The following is an 18,655-nucleotide window of genomic DNA, read 5'->3' as shown; positions in this document are numbered from 1 at the left end:
TACAATATCTCAGAGAGGAGGTCAGGTCTCCTGCTCCCCTAGTGCATTCATCATAGCTGCCCAATTTCCCTGCTTTTTAAAGTTTGATAGAAATATCTGTTGGCTATAGGTACATTCTTAAACTGCCAGGTTTTTTGCCTATTAGTGAATTTTCCTGCTTTTTAGTCCACAAGGTAAGAAATACAGGATCAATTCCAACTTATGGTGACCCTATGAATAAGGTTTTCATGGTAAGCGGTATTCAGAGGTGGTCTACCATTGCCCTCTTCTGAGGGTGAGAGGCAGTGACTGGCCCAAGGTCACCCAGTGAGCTTCATGGCTTTGTGGGGATTTGAACCCTGGTCTCCCAGGTTGTAGTCCTAGAATAGGTAAAACTGACCATGGGGGAGGAGGAGGGGGAAGGAGGGAATTGGAAGAGGATGGGGAGGGGAAGGGAGGGGTGAAGGAAGGGAGAGGGAAGGGGCAAGAGGGAAGGGATAGGAGGCAGGAGGAGGGGAGGGCAGGTTGGATCATTTGCATGCTTTTTGAGTTCAGTGGAATTTACTCCTGTGCAATCATGCTTAGGATAGGTGAAACTGACCTGGGGGAGAGGCTGGAAGGGGAGGAGGGCAGGGAGGGGAGGGGGAGATTGGGTGGGTGGACACTGGGTAGAAGGAAAGCCCCTTTCCTTTCCAAAAGGAAAACATTGTGAACAGTATCATTGCTTTTCAGCATTTCCCCCAACTCTACAGCAGGCACATGTAGCCTCCCACCCAAATTTAAACCAAAGCTGTCCCTGGCCACATCCACACCATACCTTTATTTCACTTCAGACACTCAGGGCTTCTCCCAAAGAATCCTGGGAAGTGTAGTTAGTGAAGGGTGCTGAGAGTTGCTAGGAGACACCCTGTTCCCCTCTCAGACCTTCAATAAGAGCGGCTGACTGTTAAACCACTCTGGCCACTAGAGCCTGTCAGGGGAATAGGAGTCTCCTCTCAGCACCCTTCACAAACTACACTTCCCAGGATTCTCTGAGGGAAGCCATGACTGTTTCAAGTGAAATAAAGATCTGGTGTGGGTGTGGCCCCCTGATTAGGCAAGCCCAGCAGCTGTGAGTTTGGCTTTTAGAACACTGTCTGTTGGTTCTTACTGACCATGCCCGACATTAAGTTCAAGACAAAATTTCTTAAATTAATTAAAAATCAGCCAGGCATTTTTTTTAAACTTTTAAACTGCAGAAGATGAAGGTCAGAGTATGGGGCAAGGTCAATAATAGGATTACAGGTATTCTGTGAACATGGTTGATTTTTAATGAATTTCAACAGATTATGAGAACTCTGACAGAAAAAAGTCCAAAAGGGGTCTGGTTTTTCTCTCTCTCTTTTTACACTTTGAACTCTTGATTCTCTCTGTTTTGTGTATCACCATGAAAATTGAGAGGGTTGTTAAGCAAGTGTTTCTGAGTTCAGGACTATACGTTTTGTAAGGTTTTGTTTTGAAATGAGCTTATGGGAAGGATCAGAATTGTATTTTCAATTTAACATTGTGGAATGCAAAAAATCCATACTGACTATAGTACACAGCCACTCTCGTGGCTGTATAATAAACGGTTCAATACAAGTCTAGCTAGCCTATTTCAGCTACTTACACATAATCTTCTGCACAAATATAGACTAACCACATTGATGTTCCAATGCAATGAGGATCACAAGACCGTATAACATCTGCCTGCTTTTAAGAGTTGCTAACCCAGGTGGTGTCCTGCCCCAAGTTGAAGAACTCAGACTCAGATAAGGCTGTTTTTTTATTTTATTGAAGTAAGAGAAAGTTTCAATTCGGTGTGCTTTATGAATCAATCTACGGCATACTTAGAACTCAGCATCTCTCTAGGTCTAAGTAGGCACAATTTCAATGCACTAAGATGTTGACTCAGCAACTACTTCCCCCCCACACACATGGCTTAAGTAAGGCTGGACAGGCACCCTACTTGTGTGTGCTAACTGTCACTGTTGGGAGCATGAGCGCAGGTGAAGACTCCACCTCAACTGTGCCTGTTGAATTTCCTGCCGCATCTGTCTCCTGGCGCAAGGCGAAGCCCCCGTCACTGTCCTGTCTTCCCCCTCAGAGGGAGGAGGGCTGCCTATGGGCAGTGCAGGCGCAGGAAGAGGGGAAGCGTCAGGCTGGGTAACAATGGCTGGTCAGGTTGACTCTCCACAGGGGTATCCGGAGCTGCTGGGGTTGAGCTGTCAAAGTCCAGAGCTGTGGCACCTTCTGAGAACTTCCTGCTTGGTCCCTCAAGCATCCCACTCTAAGTCCTCCTCCTCTTCCACTTCATTCTCATCAGTCCACCCCTGCCACCAACAGCACTCATGATAGGTGGATCTTGTTGAACCACCAGAATTAACCAGCTGATCCCAGTGTAGTTCCTTATGCAGAAGAATGTCCAGAGGCCTGAGCTGAAAACACTCAAGGTGCCCATAAACTGGAAATAAGCCACATCCTTGGATAGACTCCTCAGTTTACAGATAATGGAGGACTAGGGAGACTGAACAATCTTAAAGGGATGAATCGGAGACAGCAGAACTACACTACAGGTAGTATCCAAACAGGGATGGAAAGTTCCATATTGATATATTACAAAACCATTTGAACTCACAAGACAGAAATAATCATCTCAAAACTAGGACTGATCATAAATCAATTTAGTTACATTTTGAATTCTACCTTCTAGTTCTGTAACTTAAAAAGAGCTAAAAATTACATACACCTCAAAAAGATAAATTTGTTACTTACCTAGCCCCATCTTTGTCTGCCACAAAAGTTGGGGTTGCTATTAGAGGACTTCTCAAGTCCTTTCTGATATAGATTTTTTCTGTTGAAGCAGCACAGTTGGTTGGTTTCTCACGCTGTACATCAAAAGGCTTCCTTTCACTTTGTACAGCTAAATCACATAAAAATACAGAGATTTTATCTCTGATAATGAAATCATTCAAATCATTCATTCAAAGGCATAAAAACTGTAGATACTTAAAGCAGGACTTCAGCTTGCATAAAATCTTAGCTTATTTTGGTTTAATGTAAGGGAATGCTTTGCACAGGTTCCAGTTCCACCAAATAAGTGACCCATGTGTCCTAGAGTGTTTCTCAAGGTTCAGTTTTAGCATTTATCTTATTTAACATCTATATTCACTATGCTCAAACAGCTTTGTATAGTTATGGAGTGTGATGCCATCAGCATGGCACCCAGCTCTATTTTTAGTGCCATTTAATCAATTAATTTCAGTTCTGAACCAGAGCCTGGAAGTTGTTGTGAACTAACAAACTGAGGTTAGATATAGGTTCTGAAAGTCAACAGTCAATGTGATCTCAGAAGGGTGGGCTTTTTCTAGATTTGTATGCCCATAAAAAATGTTCTTCTTTATTAAAAATGACTGTACTTTTAGGTGTTAGGAATCATATTTGAACCAAGGCTGGACACCTGCAGACATTGCAGCATTATTAAACACAATGGAAATGGAAATGGACTGCCTTCAAGTCGATCCTAACTTATGGCTACCCTATGAATAGGGTTTCATGGTAAGCAGTATTCAGAGGAGGTATACCATTGCCTTGCTCTGAGGCTAGTCCTTCTCAGCTGGCTAGGGCCTGCTCAGCTTGCCACAGCTGCACAAGTCAGCCCCTTCCTTGTCCGCAACTGCGAGGTGGGGGGCAACTGGGCTTCTTGGGATTATGCAGCTTGCCCACGGCTGCACAGGTGGCAGGGCACGTAACCCCTGAACCACTCACTGTGGGGTGATCTTTAGCTGGCCCTTTACACCCAGGAGACATGAGCAGCAATTTGAACTCACAGACTCTGGACTCCCAGCCAGGCTCTCCTCCCCACTGTGCTATACCAGCTGTCTAATGTCCAGTATGGGTATGAAAGGCCTAAGGCTGTAGAAGCAATGAGGCCACTTTTAACCAACTAGAAGCTGCTTTGTAGGTAGCTATTAAGCACAAAGCAGCTTCTAGTTGGTTAAAAGTGGCCTCATTGCTTCTACAGTCTTAGGTCTTTCATATCCACACTGGACATTACTAATCACTGTCATGTCATGTCACCATGCTTAGTAGTGTTCCAGTGCTCTGCTCAGTTGCACTGCCAACCTGCTGGATCTTATGCCTCGTGTTTGCTTTCTGTTTCCTTAACATACTGCCATTTTCAAGGTCTCAGACCTCCAGATACAACTTTCACTACAAATAGCATCTTAAGTCTTTTGTTTTATGCTTGGACTGGATTATTATCACACCCCAATCACTGCTGTTACGTTACTGAAGTAACAAACAACATTGTCAGTCATTTAATGCTTTTTTAAAACATTCACAATGAAAATGATCCAAAGACTAATGATCAGATAATAAGAGAATAATAATAAGAGAATAAGAAATTCTGGTTTCAGATAAGGAAAGACCAAAGAACAACAGAAATGGATTTTAATCACAAGTCTCCAAACTATATTTAATAGTTAGCATATCTATCACTTCACAAAGAACCACTTTCAGTACTTTAGACTCACATTCCATTTTCATTCCCATCTCAAGGCATTTTTTTAGTCGACAAAACTGGCAGCGATTCCGATGGTGTTTATTGATGATACAGTCTTGGTTGCTACGGCAACTATAGGTCAGATTTTTCCTCACACTCCTTTTAAAGAAGCCTTTGCATCCTTCACAACTGACAGCACCATAGTGACGACCTAAAAAAATCCCAGAAATTAAGAATATACAACTATTGTGGCAAGAAGGTGGATGAAGAAACTATTTTTGTAATATGCAGGGCATTTTGTTCAACTGTTCCTTCAGTTTGCTTCTGTTTTTTCACATTTTCATATGCATTGAATTCCAACCAGATGCAATTTAAGTCAGGTTTTTGAGAATAAAATCCTCAAGGATCAAAGCATTTACAAGCATTTTAAGATTTTACATAATAGTACTGCCTGTCCTATACCATTCTGTTAGAGTTAGACTGGGGTGTATTTTCTGCTTAAGTCCATCAGTGATATATGTAGTAGTGGAATGTTAAAAAGGTCACTCACAGTATTTATTTCTTATCTTGCTTTTCAACTCAAGGGCTCTCAGATCAGCTAACAGTAATTAAAAATACAAGAATGTTTAAAAATACAAAACACAGGGTAGCTAAAGATATGCCAGTGTCAGGCCAGGTTAATACACAATCTAAGAAGCATGAGCAAATAACAGACATCAAATTCTGTGCCAGGACAGTCCCCCTGGGGAGTTTATTCCAGAGTCAAGATGCCACAACTGAAGGGCCCGATCTTGCCTGCCAAAGTGGAAGACTTTAAAAAAGGGCCCTAAGGATGATCTTAACATCCAGGCAGGTTCATCTGGGAGAAGCTGGTCCTTAAGGTATCCTGGTCCCAAGCCATTTAAGGGGTTTAAAAGTTCAGTTAGTAAGCTATGGATTTATTGTAAGCAAAAAGTCCTTACCATATAACTTTAAAGGTTATATCAATACTTTTAATTGTCCCTGGAAACAGACCAGTGCAAGTGCAGTTGTTTTAAGACTGGCATGATATTTGTTGCATTTGCCTGACTCCAGTCAGCAATTTAGTCACTGCATTTTGTTCAGGAGTGGCTGACATGGTGGAGTGGTGCCATGGCAGTATTACTACAGGGTGGCGGTGAGACTGGGGCTGGGTGGGCACACTGGTGAAGCCAATCTGACACTCCCACTGATGCACCTGTTACAGCTCGACCTTGCTGCCTCCGTCTGGGTAAGCAGCAATGAAACTGTTGTCAGGAGGGCGGCTCTGCAGCACTGCCCCACCATGCTGGCTGCTCCTGATTTTGTGTCAACATCAGAAAGGGTCTTCCTGCTTCAGGGCACGAACGAACCATGAATATGAGAAAAATTCTCCTAGGCAGATGATGCTGTTGGGGAGGAGTCTGTGCTGCCATTTCTTCAATCAATGCTACCTTATTATTATAAGCAGGCAGCAGTGAGTTGACTAACGTAAGGATAGCTAAAGTGGCAGGATAGCTTCTATGCTATTTATACAAATTCTTCATTTTTAAAAAATGAAAATTTAGGACACCTAACTCTATGCCAGATTTTGAATTTAAGTACCAACCCATACGTGTGTAGAAAGCAGCTCAGGAAAGAAGAATGGCCTTGTTACTGTGTTTCTGCTGCTACTTGATGTGATGTACAAATTGTATCAAAATACTAGAATTTAAAGTAGTGGTTGGGCAGACAGACTATATCTTGAAAAATCCTCAGCAAGGCTTACCCTGATGATAGCAAGGGCCATATTTTCTGAAGGTTGGATATTTGGGTTGCAAGCTTGAACTTTGTATGCATAAAGATCAAGATACATAACAGCTGTTAGTGCTCAACTTTAATCTTCCATCTTCGGTGAAGCAGCTGTGCCAGGCATACCCAATTAGTCCAAGGGTTCCTGAACCCCACCTATAAGCATGTAGCAGCTCATTCTTTCCCAGGCCCTCAGAATGCAGGTTACTTACTCTCAAAAGAAGAACTACGGCCCATTGGGCAATATCTAACAGGCTGTTAGAACAAAATTCTAGAATCAGCCCCCATCAGTTTAACCAACATTCTTCTCAAGTGACATTTTTGACAGCATAGGTGAGGACAATCAATTTGTTGAACCTCATATAATAATGCTCTTACAATGACATACCTGAAGCTTTGTCTCCACAGACAACACAGTATTCTACTACTTGTGGTCGCTGGACATCAGTTTTAGCCAACAAACGTTCCACAGAGGCAGAGTCAGTCACAATCTAAAATGAAATATTTAGAAGGCTTACAGTGCCACTTTCTGTCTCAGATTAAATTAAGAGTGCTGTTCTAATCTTTTAAACACAGTTGTATCAGCAGAAGTCTCATTCAAGTTAACATGGAGGAAAGGTTAAAGAAATGAGAAGGATTTTAGGTCCTTTTAAAGAAAAGGGAAAAAGTACAGAGAATCTGTTAATTGCTGTATCCAATATAAGCTTTTTCACTTTGTCTTTAAAATATTGTATGGTCTTGCACCTCTCCAACCTTTCCCCTTTTATTTCTTACTATATTCCTATTTGTTCATTTCACTGTTTTCTAAATCCCAGCTTTGCTGGTCTGTTCCGCATTTTCCTTATTCTTCTGCTTGGTATCTCTCCCTTTAAGGGGCAGAAAATAACAAAATGCAGAACAGAACAGAAAAGCTGGGATTTAGAAAACAGTGAAATGAACAAATAGGAATATAGTAAGAAATAAAAGGGGAAAGGCTGGAGACGTGCAAGACCATATAGTATTTTAAAACCTATTGGAAATAGTAATTAACAACATGCTAATGGAAAATAGAGAGATCGCACTGGTAGCAGCCCCCCAAGTAATTGTTTCCTGGCTGGCATCATATGGCAGTATTACAGTCCTAATCAAGCCATGTGCCTTGAAACCATCTCATTTTGTGGACTTTCTGAACTGGTGTTTGGAATCAGTGATGGACTGGATGAGGATGAACAAACTGAAGTTAAATCTGGACAAGACAAAGTTGCTATTGGCCAGACATACTGGTACCAGTATAGAATATCAACCTATTCTGGACAGGATGCACTCAGCTTTGTAGTCTGGGAGTACTTCTGAACCTGAACTTGTTACTAGATGTTCAGGTGCTGGCTGTGGCCAGGAGTTTTTTTGTCAAGCTTTGGCAGCTGTGCCCATCCTGGAACAGCCAGACCTACAATCAGCTATCTATGAAAAATTCAACTGGTGACAAATGCTGCCTATACAATCTTGACTGAGGCAAAATAGCATCTTATTGTATTAGCTTCACTGGCTGCTCATTAGTTTCTGAGTGCAATTCAAGGTGCCAGTTATCTTTAAAGCCCCAAACACCTGGGGATCAAGCAATTTAAAAGACCATCTCTTTCCATGTGAATCAGCCCATCCTTTAAGATCAGCTATTCTGTCCCTCTTACATAAAAACATAAGAAGCTGCCTTATGCCAAGTCAGACCTTTGGTCCATCTAGCTCAGTACTGTCTACACTGACTGGCAGTGCCTCTCCAGAGTTCCAGACTGGGTTCTCTCCCAGCCCAGGGATTGAAACTAGGACCTTCTGCATGTAAAGCAGATGCTTTACCACTAAGCTATTGAGACAATGTACAAGAGGACTATCTATGGAAGTATTTTATTTATTTATTGTATTTATATACCGCCCCATAGCTGAAGCTCTCTGGGCAGTTTACAGTAACTCTCCGCCCTAAGAGGTTAGGTTATCATCCTATTTCATTTTGCTAGATTCTGCTGTTTATTTTAGTTCTGGCTCTCATTGTTCTTGTTCTTGCTCACTGCTTTCAATCTTAGTTTTTTTGGTAACCTGTTTTAATGATGGATTGTTTGGGGAGTTTTTTGTGTTTGGTTTTATATTTTGCTAGCTGCTTTGAGTCACTTCTGTGGAGGGAAAAAACAGAATATACATTTTCGTAAAAATAAATAACCCCGTTAGTAGCAGATCTGTAGCCACCTCAACTGTAGCAGCGTTTTTTTTATATAAAATAAGAAATCTTTCAATAGTGAATCAGATTGTAACAATACATGCTGTAACTGACTATTAAAGTGCGTGTATTGAATCAGTATATATAACAGTCCAGGAAGAGAAGTACAACTTCTTCCTCATGTAACACACAACTCATTTTTACAGACATAATTTGCTTAGCAATCACATTTATTTATTTTGTTAAATATAACAACTTTTGTTTCACTTATCTTATATCATCTCATGAAACATTTTATTTTGAATAAGCTAAGTAATGTTACTTGGCTTAATGGATGATGCATACACCCTTCTTTAACTGCTGTGTTTACCTGTATTCTGCCTGGCACAATGTTATCTGTGGTGGTAAAGATAAGTTGCTTTGTATTAGAAGCCTCAGGTGCAGCCAATATCACTTTCCCTGTTCCTGTTCCGTCTGGACTAGCCAATATAAATTGCTGCTTTGGGGATGCTGATGAATCCACTGCTGTCACTATCTGGATTTTCTGTCCTGTCTGCTGATCTGTGACAATCTACAACAAAAATGGAAATATTTTATAATGTGAGATTTAAAAATTTAGAAACTCACTTCTGGCTATGAATTATGAAATATAATTCATAGCCAGAAGTGAACTTCTACACTGTTAACTTTATAAAGTGATGCTGTTTTCTTTCCATTGCCAGGTTATATACATAAGCCAGCCACAAAAGCCTATAGTAGAAAACTTTGATCTAAAGTAGAAAGCTTTTATCTGAAGGGATTTCAGCATGTACGTAACGCAGAATACTATTCAATAGGGAATATTAAACTGGCTGCATCCAACTGGTGCCCTTGCACAAGTGCAAAGACTTTGATCCAGAGAGAGGGGAGGTTATTTTTGTCTATTTCCTTTTCCCCCTGCAGCCCACAGTGCCCCCTGAAAATCTGTTCTGTAGGGTCCCCAGAACAGAAGGACCAATTGGATTCTGCCCAACACACACACCATCCACCCAGCGTACAAGCAAGAATTATCTCTGTGGCAAGATGTAAACACAAAATACAGTTCCAGTAATGAAACAAAACATGGCATTTATTAGGTAATAGTAGGTAGGAATGCTGTCCTGTGCACTATACCCCAAAATAACTACTACATAAGTCAGGACTGAAATGAATAAAATAAATTTGTTCTATGACTGCAGAGAAATGTGAAAATACAGCTTTAGTAGGTAAGAAAGAAAAGATAGATAATATAGCTTATATTTACTGGGGGCAGGGGGAACTGTTATACCTGAATACGCTGTGGTGAAGCTACAGAAGAATCTGTGGAGATAATCTGGATGCGTTGGGAAGGGCTGGTCATCACTGGAGATTCAGATAATGTTGTTTGAACAGTTTGCACCTATATTGAATCAAGTAAAAACTGATTTAATACATGGCAAATAACATAGTGTATATTTTTAAATCTCAAGTGTTAGGTACTTCCAGAAGGAAAACTTTATCTGAAACAATTCACTAATAATCCCATACCCCAAGGACTAACACTTCCTCTAATAGGATAATCGGCCATGAAAATGGATGCCCCAACTTAGGACTCTGGAGGTGTAGATAAGGCTGCTACTCAAATGGTTTAAGGGAATGCATGGGTGTTGCATTGATCAAAGGATGTTGCATACAAGTACAGTTATGGGGTAGTATTAGTTGTATGGTGAGAGCTAGTGTGGTGTTGGACTATGACCTGGGAGACCAGGATTCGAATCCCCACATAGCCATGAAGCTCACTAGGTGACCTTGGGCCAGTCACTGCCTCAGCCTCAGAGGGAGGCAATGGTAAACCCCCTCTGAATACCGCTTACCATGAAAACCCTATTCATAGGGTTGCCATAAGTTGGAATAGACTTGAAGGCAGTCCAGACAGACATTGGTTGTATGGACAGTTCTCCTCTCCTGTGCAGCCCTTTGTAAACCCCCCAAAAGATAGTCACAAAAATGATTGTGGTGCCTTTCCATTTCTGAAATGAAAGTTTAAGGTTTTCTTCTACAACCAACCAAGTATTCAATCCTCATGATCACCCACTCTGTCAATGAACTTGGGTACTGAATGCCTGAGAGTAAACCAGGTTCATATAAAAATAAGGGAGTGGTGTTTTGAGGAGAACGTCCTGGATATGCAGAAGTTTATTTTTAAAAAAACCAAAGTTGCCTGAAAAGAACCTTCGAGCTTACAGAATGCTGCCAGCAGTTGCACATACAAAAGCAGGGGCGGGGTTGGAACAACCAAAAGAAACCAAAGTCATGCAGCCAGTGGTGGGAGCAGTTAAGACACAGAATATTAGAATATCAGTTGGGGGTGGAAAGGAAAATGGAGGCTCATATCTGGGGTCTGGCAGTTCTGTTGCACTATATAACGTATCTGGGGAACGCTTTCCATACCCTTGAACCCCTCTGCCCAAGAGGCCTGAAGAGGACTACAAGGCTCCTGTTCTAGGATGTATGGAGCCCAGTACAGGAGCACTACTCTTATGGGATACGGATAAGACTGTACCACTGTACTGAAAGTCCACTTGTGTCTTCTAATACTGAACTTGGGTGGCCCACAATGAAATATGGCCACCAAAAATAAGGTTATGGTTTCTGCATATTCTGAGACAACTGGTATAGCACAGTGGGGAGAAGAGCCTGTCTGAGAGTCCGGAGTCTGTGAGTTCAAATCTCCGCTCGTGTCTCCTGGGTATAAAGGGCCAGCTAAAAATCACCCCCACAGTGAGTGGCTCAGGGTTATGTGCCCGCCACCTGTGCAGCCGTGGGCAAGCTGCATAGTTCCAAGGAGCCCAGTTGCCCCCCAGCTGGCAGTTGTGGACAAGGAAGGGGCTGGCTTGTGCAGCTGTGGCAAGCTGAGCAGGTGCTAGCCATCTGGAGCCCTCCCTCCACAATATGGGGTGGTATCAGGAGTGGTGGAAGGAAAATGGGTCACCTGCTTCTAGTCTCCAGAAACTTCCCTCTCACACTATACAGCTATGAAATGCTTAGGTTCACAGCCTTAGAGGGAGGCAATGGTAAACCCCCTCTGAATACCGCTTACCATGAAATCCCTACTTATAGGGTAGCCATAAGTCAAGATCAAGGCAGTCCATTTCCATTTTTGTGCATATTCAGGTATGTAGAATTATATTAATTGGTATATTAAAGTAATTAGCAGCCTAACAATGCCCTACGTTTAGTTCTTTCAAGAACACTGAGGTCAATTGAACAGAAAATGGAGACTGTCAGTTGAGAAAAAGAAGAAAAGGAAGAGGGGTGGTAGAATTGTCCGTCTTGAGACTAAAATAGCTTATCAGACCCTGGTGGTGGGCATTAGGGTTGCAATAATGTCTGTTGTGAGATTAAAACAAATTCCCTCCCTCCACAATATGGGGTGGTATCAGGAGTGGTGGAAGGAAAATGGGTCACCTGCTTCTAGTCTCCAGAAACTTCCCTCTCACACTATACAGCTATGAAATGCTTAGGTTCACAGCTGGAAGCCAGCCTTAAGCCTACTCCCTTTAGGACCTAACAGGGAAAGGAAAAAGGACTAAATCAGAAGACTGAGCAGGGCAACACTCCTCCCCTCCCCAGTTTTTCTCTCCATTGACACAAACTATGGTCAATTTCGAAACATGCCAACTTCCAACCATGCCTGTGTATGTCTTGCTAAACCATGGTGTGACGTGCAAACATAGCCACTGTATCTTACAGACAGTGGAGAGTTTTCACCACTGGCATCTACCTCTGTTTACTTGCAATTACATACCTAGAACTTGCACTATCCATCTAAGCAATTTGCATTTAGGTTTGTTTATTTGGTCTCTTGCCTCAGAGGACTTGCTGCTGCCTGGCAACTGCCAGCAAGACTACTTCCATCAAAAGCTGAGTGGGCTCTAGTTGCTCAGCCAGACTCTTCTGCCTCAGCAGATTTTGGTGGGAGCTAGGATGATGGTAGGAAATGTCTCCTAAATAAACCTGTTCCATAGGGATAATAAGATTTTTTTGTTCCTGTACCAGACTGAGTGTAATTTTTTTTTGAGAAGCTTTTGTAAGCCGCTTTGAGAGCCTCTGAGAACTACAAAGTAGGATATAAGTATTCTAAACAAATAAAAACAAAACAAAAATGAGCAAGACAAAATTAAGGATATTTAATACTCATTTACGTTATAACTTTCAATAGGTGATACCAAATCATTTAGATTACTCTACTCAATGAAATAATCAGACCATTACTCCAAATATGTTTAATTTGTTAAGGTGTTTTGTGGCTGAATATGCACACAGTGCACTTTTCTTTGTATTTTAGTTCTCTCATAAGTTATGCCTAACTGTAATAACCACAGCCCTGAACAGGTAATTAATTATGCCTGTGTACTCTGATATACTTCCCTAATGCCTCAGAGCTTCTTTCTTAAACAATGTAATTACCAGTTCAAAAGTTCTTTTATATTTAATTAGCTTTACACACACAGACAAGCCATCCTCATTGCATCTTTGGCATAATTCATGAGCAACTTCACTGAACAAATATTTTAATAGCTTTTAAAACAGGCTTCTTCCCTAGGCTATGATTCCCTGATTTCAAGGTTTGCCTGCAGTTTAATTTGCAAAAATTTCACCCCTCTCCTTTTCATCTTCATCCAGGGATACTGTGGAAGTCCTTGTGCTTGAGCAGAGTGATTGATTTATATGTGGGCTAACAAACCAAGGCTTAATCCAGGTAAAACAGATGTGCAGGTGGTCAGTAAGAAAACAAATCTGTGGTGTAAAACCTGTTCTGAAAAGGACTGCATTCCCCTTGAATAGATTTGCAGTGTAGGAATGCTTCTAGAGCCAGCTTGGTTCTTTAATAAAGGAGGAAGTAGCTATGGCCAGCTCTTGAACGGCTTCAGCAGGTGCTTCAATTGTGCCCTTTCCTATAAAAGGCAGATCTAACCCTGGTCTCATCCAGATTAGATTATTGAAACAAACCCTATGTGGGGCTGCTTCTAAAATGTGTTCAGGAACTTCAGCTCATGCAAAATATCGGAGGGTTTATCTGAGGTCTTATATAGTTTGATATTGTTCAATGCACAACAGCATTTCTGAGCACAATTCAAAGTGCTCGTTATCACTTGTAAAACCCAAGATCAGGCAGAGAACCTTTTCCAGCTTGAGAGCCACATTCCCTCCTGGAAAACCTTCCAGGGGCTGCATGTCAGTGGTGAATAACACCAAAGCCAAAGGTGAGCAAGGGCCAATGCCATATCCACAATAATTTAAACAACTCTCCCCCCCCCATTTCTCCCATTCAGCAATTTGGCTTAAACAATTAGCCCAAATGCAGTGTACCGGCAATTTGAGGTGGGTGAAGGTGGAGTGGCAGGGAAGGATTAACTCTTCCTTCCTCAGATGCCACCCCCAAAATTCCCCCCTTTGCACAGCAATTATGTTTAGGAAAAAAATCTCTTTTCTGTGAATGGAAACTTTTTTCTGAGCCTAACTGTCATGTAGGGAATGGATGGGATTGAAAAGGAGCCAGAGATTTCCCTCCCATGCCCTAAATGCTTTGAGACCAGGATACTTGAAGGACAATTTTGTTCCAACATGAGCCTGCTTGCCTGTTGCAATCCTAACTGGAGGCCCTGCTTCACATCCTGTTGCCACTGGAGGTTGAGTGAGCAGGGTATAGGACGGGGCCTTTTCACTTGCTCTGCCTGGTTGTGGAACTCCCGATTTCAGGAGACTCACTTTGCCCCGTCTATACCAATGTTTGGTGTGCTGCTAAGACAATTTTTGTTTTGCTACACTTTTGGTTTGATTAAGTTACTTTTCCCCTTCTGTGGTTTCAGCTTCTGACTGCGGGTATTTTGTTCAGTTGTTTGTTTTAATTACTCTACAATTTGTATATTGTCTTAATTGATATTTTGTGAGCTGCCTTAGGCAGGATATAAGTATTTTAATAAATAAAATACTCCAGTATATAATTGGTAATTTTTATCATAATTTAAAACAGAAATATGAATATAATGGGGGCAGGCAGGCAAGGAACCAAATATTTGAGTGAAACTGAGGTGTGTGGATGAAACACCTCCCTATGGGATCCCTGTAAGTGGAGGCCAGGCCATTCACCATCACACTGGTGTACAAGTGCAGCAGTTCATTCTTCTTCCCCTATGAACTAACGGCAGTAATTCACTTTTATGGGAAAAAGGAAAATGGGACACTACAGGTTATTGCTTAGGTTGTACAAAGCTGACCCTGGTAAATGCAGCATCTGACATCAAGGACAGATCTAACCCTTCAACTGTCCAGAGTTGTAGCCTTTCTCCATATGGAAGTCATTGAGTCTCAGACTCATGCACTCCCTCCTCTCTCGAAAGCTCAGATTCTTTCCTGCACATTCTCTTTTGTGGCAAACCATAGCCTGCCTGTTTCAGATGTAGTGACAAACTATGGTTTGTCATGACTAACAGAGCAATCCTATACAGGTCTATTCAGCAATAAATCCCACTGAGTACAATGGGGCTTATTCCCAGGGAAGTGGGCATAGACAGGACTGCAACTGAAGTCAGGGAAGACATAAGGGGGAAGGAGGATGCAACACTGAGGCTCATGTATATAATGCCCAACTATTGTTTGGTGCTATTTCTGAACTGAACCACTGTGATAAAGCCAGTTTTTTCTATTCAAAAGAATATGGGGGTGGGTGAGAAGACTTCAGTCAAGTCTTACAAATATGACAATACAAATCATTAATTGTAATCATTATTGTGCAGTTTAGAAATATTTACCTGACTATCAAACAAACAGAATAGGCTTTTACTTTCCAAGTCATGGAGAAACACTATATTGGGAAAAATCTACCACTCCTTGTTGCAAGAAAGTACTGGGCACCTGTCATCAAACAAGTGATCTTGCTTAGTGTTCTTTCATATAGAAGACAAGCAGAAATCCTTAGTTTCACAACTCTTCCCTTAAGTAAATATAAATTCTACAGGGCAAAAACCATGTAGATATGAAACCATCTGTATCCAAAGGAAGGGTCTTTTGATTTAAAACACAGGTAATTGTGTCTTCCAGTTACTGATTATATATTTTTAAAATTAAGTACACAATTAACTAATTAATATATCCAAAAATATCCTAAGAATGCCACCTGTACTCTTGTAGCTACAGGGAACATCACAGGAAAAGCACAACAAGCCACCATATTCAAATGTGATGCAAAATGTGTTCATTGGATATGTGCAAATAGAATACACAAGTGATTTCCAGCTCCTCAGCTTGGACTGTGGTGCTGCACATCTTTGCAGATGAAACAATATTTGAGTGATACCTGATCTGCTATGTAAACAAGCAATATTCAACTAAGTCATACTCAGAGCAGACCCACTGAAATCAATGTTACTTAATCTGGATGTGACTAACATAATGGTATGAGACTTGCAGTATAATGCTAATGTCATCCAGAAGGAAAGTACATACATTGAAAGTTCAAAGGCACAACACAAGCACTTTCTATTCAAAAGCTAACTTTGCATTTTGGACACTGACACAAATTATTGGAAATATCAAGAAGATGCTGCATTATGTAATAAATTATGATATTAAATTTAAATATTTAACTCCACTATTACAGCTATTCCATACACTTTAGCAATTTTATTTTGAATCCTATATATTTGTAGTTCTACAAATATCACGATCACTACCAATTACCTTTTCTTTATATCTCACCTTTATACAATAGTTAGAAAAAGGTTACTCATTTACAACATTTGGCAAGAGGTAGGTAAATAGTTTGCTTGGTATCAGATTTATTCCTACTCTGCAATTTTAATCTGTAATTACCCTTCATTTGTGTTGAGCAAAAGGCAGTACATTGTAGTTAATCAGAAAATATGAACTAATTCTTAATGCATTTGTTATAGAAACTGCTACAAACTGTGAAGTAAAATTCTGTGTTAAATATTGTACATCATTCTTAAAAAGATCAAGTACTGTGAATTATTGTTAAAACAGATAATTAGAAGTCAGTTTGTAGACAATTGGCATTTACTAAGAAACTAGAGTATTCTGAATTTTAAATCTATTCAAATTGGTACCAATTCTTATATTCTTAGTTAAAACTGCTGTGAAATTAAAACATTTACTAAATAAAAGATTATTAAAATGATCCATAAGCCAAGTGAATTCATGATATATTCCACAGAAAGATCCCCCCCTTAAAACCCCCCACAAACTCCCATCTTTAATAACCTTTGAATCATTTGCTTCCTGGAGCCTCTAGCTTGATACTGTACAGACTCTAATACTTACAGTGTCAAATCCTTCTGCAGCTTTATTTACATTGTTCTTCAGCAAAGATCTTTGGCCAAAACAATCAAAGAGAAACGAAGAGATCAGTTTTAGTGTATTTCCAAATGTTTGTATCCGAACTCCATTTATAAAGATTCCAATTACAAAACCAGACAGAATTGTTTAAAAATGCCCTCTCTATGACCCTGCTCCTCTGAAGGTCAAGTACACTATCACTCCCTGTAACCAAGGAAGCAGAATCGACGTGTTCCTGCTGTTTTGCCAGCTGCTGAAGCAGTTGTCTAATAATACAATTAATTTCATTGGGGGAGATGGACCCATCTTACAACGCTTTTCCTCCTCTTTGTCTCCCCTGTGCCTAACTATTACTACTCAATAAACTACAAAGTAGCAACATTCATGAGAAAATAATTTGTCCAGCTCTTGAATAATTTTCAGACCAGTAAAATGAAACAAGAAAACTACTTTGTTTCCTATGGAGCATCTTTATTTTTACAGTTCATTTAGCTAATATAGCCAAAGAAACACAGGCACCACTTAATTCTTGTGCACCCATCAAATATTATGTACTGTAATCAGTTTTATTGCACATAATGATAAATCCATTAATTTCATGGTATGTGTTAAAAGGCTGAAAGCCACCATTCTAATTCTCTGGAGGAGCAGCACCAGCAACAACAAATAGATAACCATGTCTTGTAAATTAACACAACACACTAACATTTCCAAAAATCACAGAAACTTATGAAAAGAGGGTAGAAGCCAACATTATGTTGATTTACCTTTTTTAAAGTGCTGAAACCATCAATCTATTTCATTACAAAACATTATCCGCTGTACATTTTCATTGGATAAATTTATGCACAGCTTCAAGTCATTATTGTCCAGAAAGTTGATAAATTAAATATGGCACCCTCAGTGGCATGCTTGTGTACTGAATTGCAATGTTACCCTCCCAGCACTGGGTGAATTATTGCATTATTAGACAAATAATGGGCTCCTGCTGGGAGGAAGGGCAGGATATAAATCAAATAATAAATAAATAAATTACTCCAGCAGCTCACAATATACCAAGATCACCCTTTCCAAACAAAAAACAAAATTATACTGATTAATCCTAATCCATATAATGTTCATGCTAATTTGTGTCTGAAAATCTGCCCACCTTATTTTCAGCTATCTTGCTGGCACAGTTGGGATAGGCATTGTATAGAAACTGACAGGAAATGGAAGGTCATAGGTCACCATTGGTGACTATCTTTTCCCCATGTGCTCAGTACAAAATTCCTCTTCTCCAAGTTCCTTGCACATTTGCGGGTGGAGTGGATATTTCACTAAGCCAGTTTTGAAACCTTCCCTTTGTCCCTCCTGAGTCTTCTGGATTGCATAGAGAACTCAGAGGAGTGAAGAGTTTGGTTTCTGACTTCACATTTTAACTTGGAGAACAAATACTCTCACTGCTTCTACCCCAGTGTGGTGGAAGATAACTGCTCCCCTGAGTTTTCTGTGTGTTCCAGAGGACTCGGAGGATGGGAGTGTGGTAACCATAAATAATGGCAGACTGTGTGAAGCCAGAATATGTGGCCTTTTTAGTCATGGGATATGAGTGGGGTTACCTACAATATTTCGTCTAGGAAATAGCTCCCCCCATGTTCAACCTCACTGCAACTACAGTAGTGAAAATCAAAAGCAAGGCTGTCTTGCAGGATTGAGGGACTTTGTTACATTAGGAGTAAGTAGACAAATCCTTTCCTTCCTTTATCTCTCTTATTTGCATGATCAGAAATTCAAAGTTCTACTTGGCACTACAGAGCTACACCATTTAGACAATTCAAAAGATT

General features: G+C 40.6%; 1 protein-coding gene across 7 annotated transcripts in view; it reads right to left on the bottom strand.

Moving 5' to 3' along the window:
* The window catches only part of NR2C2 (nuclear receptor subfamily 2 group C member 2), a 69,029-nt gene that overhangs the window by 40,894 nt on the left and 9,480 nt on the right, over window positions 1-18,655 (bottom strand). For 5 of the 7 annotated variants that reach the window (XR_009761509.1, XM_061618457.1, XM_061618452.1 and 2 more), the window contains 5 exons: window positions 9,781-9,891; window positions 8,845-9,045; window positions 6,678-6,780; window positions 4,533-4,712; window positions 2,773-2,920 (listed from right to left, as the gene is read on the bottom strand). Coding sequence is in view for 6 of the 7 variants with exons in the window: in XM_061618457.1 (XP_061474441.1) it covers window positions 2,773-2,920; window positions 4,533-4,712; window positions 6,678-6,780; window positions 8,845-9,045; window positions 9,781-9,891 (743 nt within the window). In the remaining variant the exon portion in view is untranslated. Of the gene's footprint in view, window positions 1-2,772; window positions 2,921-4,532; window positions 4,713-6,677; window positions 6,781-8,844; window positions 9,046-9,780; window positions 9,892-16,814; window positions 16,864-18,655 lie in introns of all 7 variants that reach the window. The other 2 variants (XM_061618455.1, XM_061618456.1) reach the window with 1 other exon arrangement.

Source organism: Rhineura floridana, chromosome 3 (genome assembly GCF_030035675.1).
Source record: "Rhineura floridana isolate rRhiFlo1 chromosome 3, rRhiFlo1.hap2, whole genome shotgun sequence".
NCBI lineage: Eukaryota > Metazoa > Chordata > Lepidosauria > Squamata > Rhineuridae > Rhineura > Rhineura floridana.
The sequence above is the reverse complement of the archived record's forward strand: the minus strand, read 5'-3'. Positions and strand labels throughout refer to the sequence as shown.